Source organism: Melospiza melodia, chromosome 15 (genome assembly GCF_035770615.1).
Source record: "Melospiza melodia melodia isolate bMelMel2 chromosome 15, bMelMel2.pri, whole genome shotgun sequence".
NCBI lineage: Eukaryota > Metazoa > Chordata > Aves > Passeriformes > Passerellidae > Melospiza > Melospiza melodia.
Window position 1 is genome coordinate 10,660,765 of NC_086208.1, and position 11,605 is coordinate 10,672,369.

Sequence of the window (11,605 nt, forward strand, 5' to 3'; positions counted from 1 at the left end):
GAAAATATATAAATAATATACATGTGATTCCACAATTTGTTCAAAATAAGCCAATCCTCTGCTCTTTCAATAGGACATATTAGTTTTCTGGGGGCTTCACTATACTAAAAAGAAGTGAACTATCAGTGTATTTATTTGAAGTAAAATAATCAGCATTACAGCAATAAAATACAGTAAAAACTTAAAAGAAATTTAAGGATAAATTTACTGAAATGTGCACATCAAGCAACAATAGCAGAGTTTTTACATTGGACACTAACTTTTGTCACTTTGTTACTTAAGATTAGATGTGCAGGTGTTTTCCTTCTCATAAGAAATCAGATATTCCAGGTACAATAAGTCTGTTAGAGGGAACCACTATATATGAATATATATGAAACCACAGAGCTCATTGCAAATATTCAACTTTCCATACTTTCCTTTCCTAAACACAACTTTCTCAAACCAAGCAGGGAGTCTACCACTTACAGTTTGAAACTCTGAAACAGAAATCTGCCATTTTAAACAGAGTATGTTTTTTGTTTAATCCAGTATGTACTTGAGGGCACTCATGTTTATGAGAACCTTTGATGGAAAGAAATAAAACAAGAGAATATGTTTATAAGACATTGGCTTGAAAATACATTTGCCTTCTTGGAATGAAAGCTCCTTATAATCTTTTGTCTGTACATTCTCTGGACAGACATTAGTATGTCCTACACCAAATACCTGGTAAGTCTAAATATTCCATATGAGCATATTCCATATAAACATTTGTGTATGTGTGCAGTACAGAACCGTGCCATGAAAAGAAAGATTAAGTAGATATCCAGGAGTATAGGAATAGAAAATAAACACTGAAATGAGAAAATTTGGTCATGAATTGAAAAAAAGTTATTACAGGTCCTTTTGCATATAATTAGGCTTAAAGAGAAGGCTTACTGCTTTTCACACTACACAGCCCTACAAAATTTTGTGAGTTCATATTCAGCATTTAGAATTATTATGAACTGGTTCTCTTAACACTGCCTGCTTTTATTCATATGGCTTACTGAAGTATTTTGTGTAGAGCCTTGGTTCAATAAGGCATGTGATTAACCAGGACACCATCACAAAGGTTTTCTTACACTGTCCCTCCTGACACCTCCAGGATACAATGCAGGGCAGTTTGTAATTGTGCTGTAAACCACCTTCTCTGGGTTTTCTGTGAATTTAACTGTGTCTGACGAGCATCAAGCACTTGAGATCCCAATTCTTGTATGTCTGTGGTCTCAAAGTGTGTGTGTATTCAGCACATGTGTGACTTTGTTTAAAATGAAGTTACTTTAAATAATAAAACTGTGAACATACTAAATTTTATCTTAGTAGCCCACAACACTGACAGACCTCCTGGAAAGATTTTATAAAAGCACCGCACAATTTGTGGCACAATCTAAGAAGGTGGCGACCAAAACTTTTCTTAAATGCTGACTAAGCATTTGTCAGAGCACATACTGCAACAGGCTTACCAAGTGTTGAATTGGTATCTGCGTCTTAATTACTTGTATCAACAGTTTCTCAAGCCAATGGTGTGGCTCCCCAGTACTCATAGCTGAATCAATGGTGACCGGTGGTGACAGAGGAGCAGAGGGAGGCACTGGCAGGGGCCCAGGAATGGGGATGCCCAACATTTGGGAACATGTTTCAGAAGCCCTGAACAAACAGGCAGTGCTGAGGAGACAAAAAGAGGGCAAAGAAATGAGGGTGGCAAACAAGCCCTGTCACGACCAGCTGTGTGGAGAACGAGCCAGACGACAATTAGAAAGGGGGTCAATGTATTTCATCGATGGGATGAGGGTATAAGAAGCCTCCAGGGCACAGCACTCACCTCACAAGCATTGCTTTGTCAGCCCTTCAAAAGGGTAGGCCCAGGGCAGAGGCTGAGGGAGGGCGCGAGGGAGATGGCGGACATTGAGTACTGTGGCCATTTCTGGGCCCTTCAGTTCAGGAAGGACACTGAGGGACTGGAGCAAGTCCAGAGAATGCCAAGGAAGATGGTGAAGCGCCTGGAGCACAAGTCCTATGAAGAATGGCTGAGGGAACATGGAGGGCTCAGCCTGGAAAAAAAGAGGTCAGGCAGGACCTTAAAGGTCTCCACAACTCTCTGAAAGGAGTCTGAGGCCAGGTGGGGCTTGGCCTCTTCTCCCAGACAGGACAAAAGGCCACAGAACTCAAGCCGCACCAGGGGAGGTTTAGGTTGAATATTAGGAAAAAATCCTTCACAGGAAGAGCGACTAGATATGGAATGAACCGTTCAGGAATCACCGTCCCGGGCTGTGTTTAAGGACAGACTGGACATGGCACTGAGTGCCGCGGTCAGACTGACACGGTGGTTAAACACAGCCTGCTTTCGATGATCTCGGAGCTCCATTCCCACCGAATTCATTCCGCGATGCTGAGGGGGCTGAGGCGGGGCACAGTGCGCGTGCTCCGCTGTGGCGCATGCGCGGGGCCGCCTGTCAGCGCGCGCGCGGCTCGGTTGCCTTCCGGCCCGTCCGCTCCCTGCCCGGGGTCCCGTCCCGTCCCGTCCCGCCCGCCCCGGCCCGGTAGTGCCGGGCGGTGGCGGAGCGGGAGCCCCGCGGGAGGGCCAGACGCGGTGAGTAAGGAGCCGACGGGCTCGCGCAGAGCAGGGAGGGTTGCTGCCCTCCCTCTCGGAGGCAGCGATGGAGGCGGCAGTCTTAAAGCTGCTCCCGCTGGACCCGCGAGATGAGGGCACGCAGCGGTGCCGCTTGGGACCTGCCGCGCTCTCCTTGCTGGGAGCCAGGATCGGCGCCCCGCTGAGGATCTCCTTGCCCGGCGGCTGCTGTGTGTGCACGGCGTGGCCCCGGCACGACCTGGCGGACGGGTACCTGCAGGCCGACCTGAGCTGCAGCACGGCGGGGCTGCCGGGCCGGGAGCTGCGCGGGCTCTCGCTGAGCTTGGACCGGCTGCGGCTGCTGCCGCACGGACCCCTGCGAGCAGCGACCCTCAGAGTGGTCCTCAAGAGCGCCGCGCTGAAAAAGTCCATTCCCAGAGCGGTGTTGCAGGAGACTATCCGAGAACTGCTAAGAAATGTGTATGTTTCGCCTGGTTATGTTGTTACTGTCGCCCCAAGTCCCGAAAATCCCGTGGTGTATGTTGAAATACTGTCTGCGTCTCCTTTGGAGGAGGGAGCTGGATTGATAACTCCCCAAACAAGCATAAAAATTAAGGAGGTGATCACTTTAGAATGGTACCGACATCTTTCAGAAGACGCTGCCAAAACTCAAATTGCAGGACTGGATGATGTGGGGAAGTCTTTGAAAGAAATTATTGATTTGCCTTTCCGCTTTCCAAAAACTTTCAAGAAGCTGGGCCTTTCTGTCCCGAATGGAGTGCTGTTAATTGGGCCCCCAGGTGTAGGGAAAACGCTCCTGGTAAAGGCAGTAGCAAAAGAGCTGGGTGCGTATCTGCTGGGCATCAGTGGCCCAGCCCTCCATGGTTCAAGACCAGGGGAAGGTGAAGAGAATTTGCGAAGAGTCTTTGAAAAGGGCAGAGAGATGTCAAACGAGGGCCCAACCATTCTGTTTTTTGACGAGATTGATTCTTTATGCCCAAAGCGAGGAAGTTCAAACAATGCTCCTGAGGATCGGATTGTTGCTCAGTTGCTGACGCTGCTGGACGGTGTGGGCAGTGAGGGCAGGATGGTCATTGTGGCAGCCACAAACAGGCCTGATGCCCTGGAGCCTGCGCTGAGGAGACCTGGCAGATTTGACAGAGAGGTAAATAAACCCTGCTGATCATACACTCGCATTTTTCTTTCCTTATTGAGTTGGAAGGGGGCTGTTCATAGTTTCATTAATATCTTCTAGTCATGTTTCATAGTGGGATTCTACAGGTTGGGACAGGTGTCTTGTTTCTGTCTGTAGTTTGCTGCAAATTTGGTATGGTTATTTTGGGGTTTTTTGCTCAGAACACTGAGAGCTTCATATACGTGAAAATGGATGGGAGGAGTCTTTTTATTTCTTTATTATAGAGACATTGACCTGATCTTCAGGGGGTTTGTTTGTTTACAGATGCTTAGCTTTACAAGATTGGACTTTTTCCATTTAAATCCTAGATTGAACATTCGTGTATTTCTCCTTAAAAATATATTGTGACAGAGAACTAGTAACCTGTTGTGTCAAAACTTCTATTCAGGTTTCAGTAACAGAGGTTGGGTGTACTCTGGAAAACTTCCATTAGCCTAGTAGTCCAAAGAAGAAAACCACATGCAGTTATACAGCACACAGTGCTTGTGCTTGTATTGTTTATTTTCCTGGCTAAACCCACTCCTCCACCAGTTAAATTGAGTTCTTTAACTTTCTGAGATTTATAGATTGTTGAGATGTATTTTTAGGATGAAGTTTTACCAGGTTTTCAATATTATATGAATGTTTATCTATTTCATTTTTTCCTATCATATTAGTCTAATTTCGTGCTTGTGATATAAGGAAATTATTATTTCAGTGTTACAGGACTAGATAAATGCTATCTGAGTGTCTTATCAAAAACTCTTTATGCAAACACTGTTCCCTTGGAATGTAAATGGCATTTTAAATACTTGTAATTTGTATAGTGCTGGCAATAGGTTTCCTGTAAAACTCTTTAGTTGGGATATAAGTATTTATAAATTTTCAGTAGCCAGTATAAAGAAGGGACAAAATTGCTTGCTTAGGTCTGTAAAATAAATGCATATGGCAAATTATCTACTTAAAATTTTTATTTATTCTGTTTGGTTTAGGTTATTATTGGGACCCCAACAGTTACACAGAGAAGATCCATCCTGCAGTTGCTGACATCTGACATGCCCATTTCTGCAGAGGTTGATTTGGCTAAGCTGGCAGAAATGACCACTGGGTATGTTGGAGCTGACCTTGCAGCACTCTGCAGAGAAGCTGCCATGCAGGCTGTGTCCCACAGCTCTTGGGTATGGTTGCAAATCAGTCAAGAACAATGTCAGTAATGTTGGCACTGCCCTTTCCTAATTAATAATTTACTTGAAAAGCTCAACAAGTTGAAGAGTCACACCAAGCATATTATAAATATATTGGTTTTGCTCTAAGTTCTCACCTTAGTTCAGTTACTGCATCTGTGGTTTAATAGTGGTATTTTATAAGCCTGTTTGAGATAAAATACATTTTTCAGTATGTGGTGAAAATGGATTTTGCAACTTTTTTATTTCTATTCATAAGATTGTAGGATGTAATGTATGTTAACCCTGAAAGCAACTATTTGATTTAGCAGATCACTGCCTAATGGAGCTATAATTTAGGGGCTAGTAGTTTTCTCGGAAATATTAATTTCTGTTAAAACTGGCTTTTTTCCTGTGTAAAAACTTGGTATTAAAGAGGATATATTTTACTTTATGTTGCATTTTTGTGTCTGCAGTGTTTAAGCTCATTAGGTCAGGAATTTACTTCCTTATTAGTTGCATTTAGCCTTATGTGAAGCTTTTTGCATATTAATGCAGCATTTAAATATTGCATTAAAATGTTGTTAATATTCTGTATCTGGGCTTATTTTTCAGGATTCAGCTAAAACTGAAAACAGGATTACCATGGGAGATTTCCAAGAAGCTTTTAAAAAAATTCAACCATCCTCTTTTCGAAGTGCAATTGGACTAACAGAGTGTAAACCTGTAACTTGGGAGCAAATTGGTGGTCTTGAAGATGTGAAATTAAAGTTAAAACAAGTAATGTATTAAACTTATTTAGATAAACAACTAATTTCTAAAATGTACTCCAAGGTATTCTGTACCCGGCATTATGAAAAGTATTTATTTTGCAAATTACCTGATTATAAATTGTATTTTAAACATTACAGTGTAATCTTGTAATCTCAAGATACCACCACCAAGCATAATAATATGGGAAAATAGGCATGTTTTTAGTAGCTGAAAAATACTTGTAGCAAGATAATTTGTCCATTCCTGAATATTTATCCAGGGATGGCTCTTGGCTGTTATCTCTTCAGGAATGCTTTTAGTTCTGTTTCAAATAGAAAGTTTAAGCAAGGGGCAATATATGAAGAAAGACTAAATCACTATTCCCCAATTTCCAATTAATGTTTGTATCAAGGAGAGGAAATTATGTACTTGGCAGTTTTATTGATTGGTTGTCACTAAGAATTTCATCTCTTTTTTATGTACTGCCAGAGTATTGAGTGGCCTATGAAATTTCCTGAGGCATTTGCCAGGATGGGCCTGTCTCATCCCAAGGGGATTCTTCTCTATGGGCCCTCTGGGTGTGCCAAAACCACGCTGGTGAGGGCTGTGGCCACGAGTTGTCACTGTTCCTTTCTCTCTGTGAGTGGTGCTGACCTCTTCTCACCTTATGTTGGAGATTCAGAGAAGATTTTGTCTCAGGTACAGTTTTTAATTTATGTAAAATTGTGTAGTTTATTTTTGTAAAATAAATTTGTAAAGTATTTTTGTGAAGTATTAGTAGCTTTTTGTAAAGTATTAGTTAGACCTTAATTTTGTTGTTGAAAAGATGATAGTGCTCTCGTCTGATTATAAAATAGAAATGGCTTAGAGATTCACATGTAGATAAAGAGAGAAACTATCCCTAAAATTACACCAATATCAGACTTTAAATGCCTACCCTTTTATTTTCAGTTCATTTAGGAATATAAAAAAGAAGCAGAATTTGCCAAAGGTAAATGCAAGCCAGAACAGCTCTTAAGAATCATTACAAATGTACCTTTAAAGTTAAGTAAAATACAGAGTATATTCTGGGATTCTTTTTTCAGGCATTAATGTTTTATTTTATTACCATTTGTTGAAAAGGTTTTTCGCCAAGCAAGAGCAAATACTCCAGCAATAATATTCCTGGATGAGATTGATTCCATCTTGGGATCTCGGGCACTCTGCAGAACTGGCCATGGTGTCTCAGAGAGGGTTCTCTCTGTGCTTCTCAATGAATTGGATGGGATTGGGCTGAAGGTTACAGAAAGAAGAGGAGGCAAGCTACAGCTTGAGGCTCAGTGCCAAGAGCAAAGTGACGAGGAAAGAAAGGTATTTATGCTCCCTTTTCTGTACAGGAGGAATGAGAAGTGCTGTCCAGTTATTTCAAAAATTTTAGTTGTTTGCATTCACATTTTAATCTTTAAATCTTTGGACTTAAAAACATGCAAGAAGCTGTTTTGCTCTGTTATAATTACTAGTTTTTAGAGGATACTGTATATAGGCTGCTGATTGTTTTTACATACACTGTTCCTCAGTGAGGCTTTGTTTGACCAAAATACCCACACAGGCATTACTAGTTGAGTGTTCATCTTCTGTCACAAAAATCCTTTTATTTTCACTAAAGTAATTTTTTAGATTGATTGTGTGATTTTTACTCTTAAGTAAGTTCCTCCCTGAGCTTACTTTTTCTAAGTCCTTCCCCTGCTTCATTTGCAGCTCTTTCTCACACGTGATGCATATAAAGCAGCACAGTTATGATCTGTTAGTTACTTAAACTTGTACCTTCCCTTGTCAGTGAATTATTCACAACATTTAATATTTAGCTTTTTTGTATATAAATTCTTTCTTATTATGATACTCTTTGGGGGAATAATTGTAGGATACTCATTTTTTTTTTGCATATAAAATGTTCTTCATTACAATCTGGCCAAAGGAAAGTCTTTATGTATTGCCAAGGCAGATACTAACTATATTTCTTCTTTGTCATGTAATCTGCCCTGCAAGGCATTTTTTTACCTCAAGAAAGATAAAATACTAATATTGAAGGGAAAGTAAAATGTAAAATTACATTATCTTTTTGCCCTTCCCCTCTTCTCATTAGTAGTTAACTAATATCTTTTGATAATATCTATCTCAACCATGTTGCACTAATTTGTTTACATGATCTCTTACTCAGCTAGAGTTTCAGGAAACTTTGAACAAAGATTTCATGGTAGTTGCTGCAACAAATAGACCAGATATGTTGGATGATGCCTTGCTCCGTCCTGGAAGGCTGGACAAGATGATTTATATTCCACCTCCAGATCTGAAGGTATTACACATCCATGCATGGCTTTAAAGGGAGAGATGTTGATTGCCAGCATGCTTTAAGAGCAAAGGGGGTATATTTCTGTAACATCCTTCACAACTGATGGGTGTTTCACTGGAGATCAGTCAACAAATTCAAGGTACAATGAAAAAAATTTAAAAGTCATAAAGATATTTGTATTTTAAACACCAATAGCATTTTAACTGGTGTAGGTAGTTATCATATTGCATCTGGAAAATAGGGAAAATGTATATTTACTAAATCAAGCTACAATTCAGGAAATATCAAAATAAGTTGTCTGTCCTTGCTTCAAATAATTCTTGTGTACTGTTCCTAAGGCTAGTATAGCTATTTGTCCTGAGCTTCACAAAAAAAAGTTGTCCCAAAGCATGTCAAATCAGGCCTGTTCAGCCTAAAATACTGTGTTTTCATGAAGCAAGCAGTGACTGTGAATAATAGAACTTAAATATTTGAGACAACCAGAAGTGTATTATCTCCATTAGTAGCATTTTATTCTTCCACCAAAGCCTGGTAGATTTTGTGCTTTTCTGGATTTTCCTTGGCTCTAATTTCAAGTTTGGTACTGCTTTGGAAAAAGATTAATTTTTTGTTTGGTTGGTTTTGTTTTCTTGCATAATATGCACCAATTTACAGGGAAGACTTTCCATTTTGAAAATCTGCACTGAAAAAATTCCATTAGATACTGATGTGTCATTAGAAGATGTGGCAGTCCTGACAAACCTCTTTTCTGGAGCTGATATTGAAAACCTGTGCAAGGAGGTAAGAAATATTCCTGGCTCATCTGTGAAATAAACTCTAAATAACAACTTTGAATGAAAAAAGAGTTAACTCATAGCCATCTGTAGTAGAGATGCTTTGCCAATTTGCATTGAAAATCCAAAGAGAGTGGTTAAAATAGAAGAACTGACCAAGGGTTCATTCTTTAAATAAAAAGTTATGGTAACCCTACCTGGATCTTTATCTCTTGCTAAATAACCATAAGTTATACAGTGCTGTTTTCAGATGCTTTAACTAATGCTTTGTTCCTTGTAAAATATTTTAGAGTACTTACAGTACTCTTTACAATTTAAAACATGATAAGGACTAAGTTGGTTTTTTTTTCTTTTAAAGGCTGCTTTGTTGGCATTGCAAGAGAATGGACTCGAAGCCACTGCTGTAAAACAGGAACATTTTGTGAAATCATTGCAGACTGTAAAACCATCTTTAACCATAAAAGACTTGGAATTTTATGAAAAATTCTCTAATCAAGAATTAGCCTCTTGAATCTATAAAGGAGTGGCATAAGTATTTTCAAATATATTACAAAGATTTTTAAAAGGTTTGCATCTTTCCTGCTTTTTAAAATTGTACTTACTGTAGTTTTCAGGGATTGTGAAATACAGTAAAGTGTCACTTTTGAAAACTTCTGTAATTTAAATAATGAATAATAAATTAAAATCTTGTTTGCTTTGGGTAGGTTTACATCTGATGAAACAAGTAATTGAAATACTTAGATAAAACACTATGGAACAGCTTAGTGTTACTGTAGATTTCCTACTTTTAATTACAAAAATGGCATAGTAAGAAAATGTAAAATGTGTTGTGAAGTGTCCAGAAGACAGCAAATACATAGGAAATAGAAAAGCTTTTGGGAAATTAAATAGGAAGAAGTCTCACTCTATATAAAATGTAAAGTGTTTTATATGTGCCTGTCTAGGCTTACATTCTTACAAGCAGATTCCAAAATACAGTGGCAGTGGAAGGGTTGCCAGTGCTTAACTCCTTGGTGTAGGTCTGGAAGTCAGGGGTTTGGGGAGTAATTTTGGATTAGTTACTGCTTACTGTACAAACAGGATTTAGTAAGCAGACACCAAGTATGTAATCAACTCAAACTATAATTTCTTCTTTAGAAAAGGGAGTTTGCATAATGACAATTTCTGCAGAATTATTTTCCCCACCCAGTCATTCCTTGTCAATACATTTTTGTGGGTTGCCTTCTAAAATACACAGACACTTCTAAGGAAATTGGTATTACATGTATGTAAGTGTGCATTTTAACTTACTAGAGTAGGAAGGTTTTTATTATTTTTTATTACTTTTTCTTTTTCCCAGTGAAAATGCTTGAGAACAAAGTACACCACTCTCAAAGACCGTTCCTTATTTTAGCCAAGGTTCAGAAATTATAAGCCCATTAACAATTATTTCTTTCTCATAACAGGCACACTAGGGACTGCACTGAGTGTGGTTTATAGTGAGATGGATCACAAAAGGAACTTCCAAGGCAATTGGTGGCTGAGCAAGGCGAAAGGCAGTAGTAGAAGCTGTTGTAACCTAGGAAAGGGCTCAGATACAAACAACTGCCCTACAGCTTGGCTTTCATCACCAATTTATAGAAGGGACCATCCTGTAGCTTTATTAGTAGCAACAAATAGAGAGTGCTCATAAATACACAGAGGTTTCTCAGCAGCAGTGCTGAGAAAAAGTATGAAAACTGTTTGGCTTCCCAGTGTTTGAGAGTTTGCATTGGAATTGCTGCATCTCCAGGTTGTTACAGTAAGATGCTGCCAGCTCCTCCAAGATGCTGCTGCTGAATTTCCACACCTGCTCCCTAGAAGGACCAGCTGAGCTCCTTGTGCCCTATCATGTCTGTTGCTTGCTGCTGGGAGTAGCAGAACATGCAGTGCAGGCAGCCTCTCCTTCCTCTCACTGCTTTCCAGCGGGCAAGGGAGAAGGGGAAAAACCAATGGATGGAGTTACCTGCTCTCACCTCCAGCCTGCCCCTGGTAGTTTTGCTCAGAGAGGGATATTGGGAAATGATATTGGGAAGTGAGAGGAGCTGTGGAACACAGAACAGTGATGAGAACCTGGGCCTAGGTTGAGCTTTTGCTGCAGCACAAGGGGACCCAGTGACACTGGGCTCCTCTTGTGGTCACTATAGGCAGCTCTCCGAGCTCTGCAGAGGCAGCTCTGTCATAACCGGGCCTTTGCCTAGATATCTGGAGGAGGGGACAGACAGGAGGACAAAGGAGAAGCAGAAAAACCAGGTTGGAGTGCTGCAGGCACGGGGAGAGAAGGGCTGGCACGGGACCGGCACAGGCTCTGTCCGGCCGCTCCCTCCGGCACCTGCAGGGGGCGCTGCCGGCCCGCGGGCCCGCTTCGCGCTGTGCCGCCCCTGAGGGCCCGCTCTGTCCGGCCGCCGGCCGGCGCGCTGTCCCCCGCTCAGGGCCCGCTCTGTCCGGCCGCTGGGGCGCGCTGTGTCCCCCCCTCAGGGCCCGCTCTGTCCGGCCGCCGGGGCGCGCTGTGTCCCCCCTCAGGGCCCGCTCTGTCCGGCCGCTGGGGCGCGCTGTGCCACCCCTCAGGGCCCGCTCTGTCCGGCCGCCGGTGGGTGCGCTGTCCCCCCCTCAGGGCCCGCTCTGTCCGGCCGCTGGGGCGCGCTGTGTCCCCCCCTCAGGGCCCGCTCTGTCCGGCCGCTGGGGCGCGCTGTGCCGCCCCTCAGGGCCCGCTCTGTCCGGCCGCTGGGGCGCGCTGTGCCGCCCCTCAGGGCCCGCTCTGTCCGGCCGCTGGGGCGCGCTGTCCCCCGGGGGTGCGCTGTG

At 42.1% G+C, this 11,605-nt stretch overlaps 1 protein-coding gene across 1 annotated transcript; it reads left to right on the forward strand.

Annotated features, from left to right (window-relative positions):
- Nucleotides 1-2,640: 2,640 nt before the first annotated feature.
- Nucleotides 2,641-9,350, forward strand: AFG2B (AFG2 AAA ATPase homolog B). Its single transcript, XM_063169756.1, has 8 exons — nt 2,641-3,758; nt 4,760-4,945; nt 5,546-5,710; nt 6,173-6,382; nt 6,806-7,033; nt 7,881-8,015; nt 8,667-8,792; nt 9,144-9,350. The coding sequence occupies exons 1-8, from the start codon at nt 2,682-2,684 to the stop codon at nt 9,294-9,296; spliced, it is 2,280 nt and encodes a 759-aa protein (XP_063025826.1). The 5' UTR covers nt 2,641-2,681; the 3' UTR covers nt 9,297-9,350.
- The last annotated feature ends 2,255 nt before the right edge of the window (nt 9,351-11,605 follow it).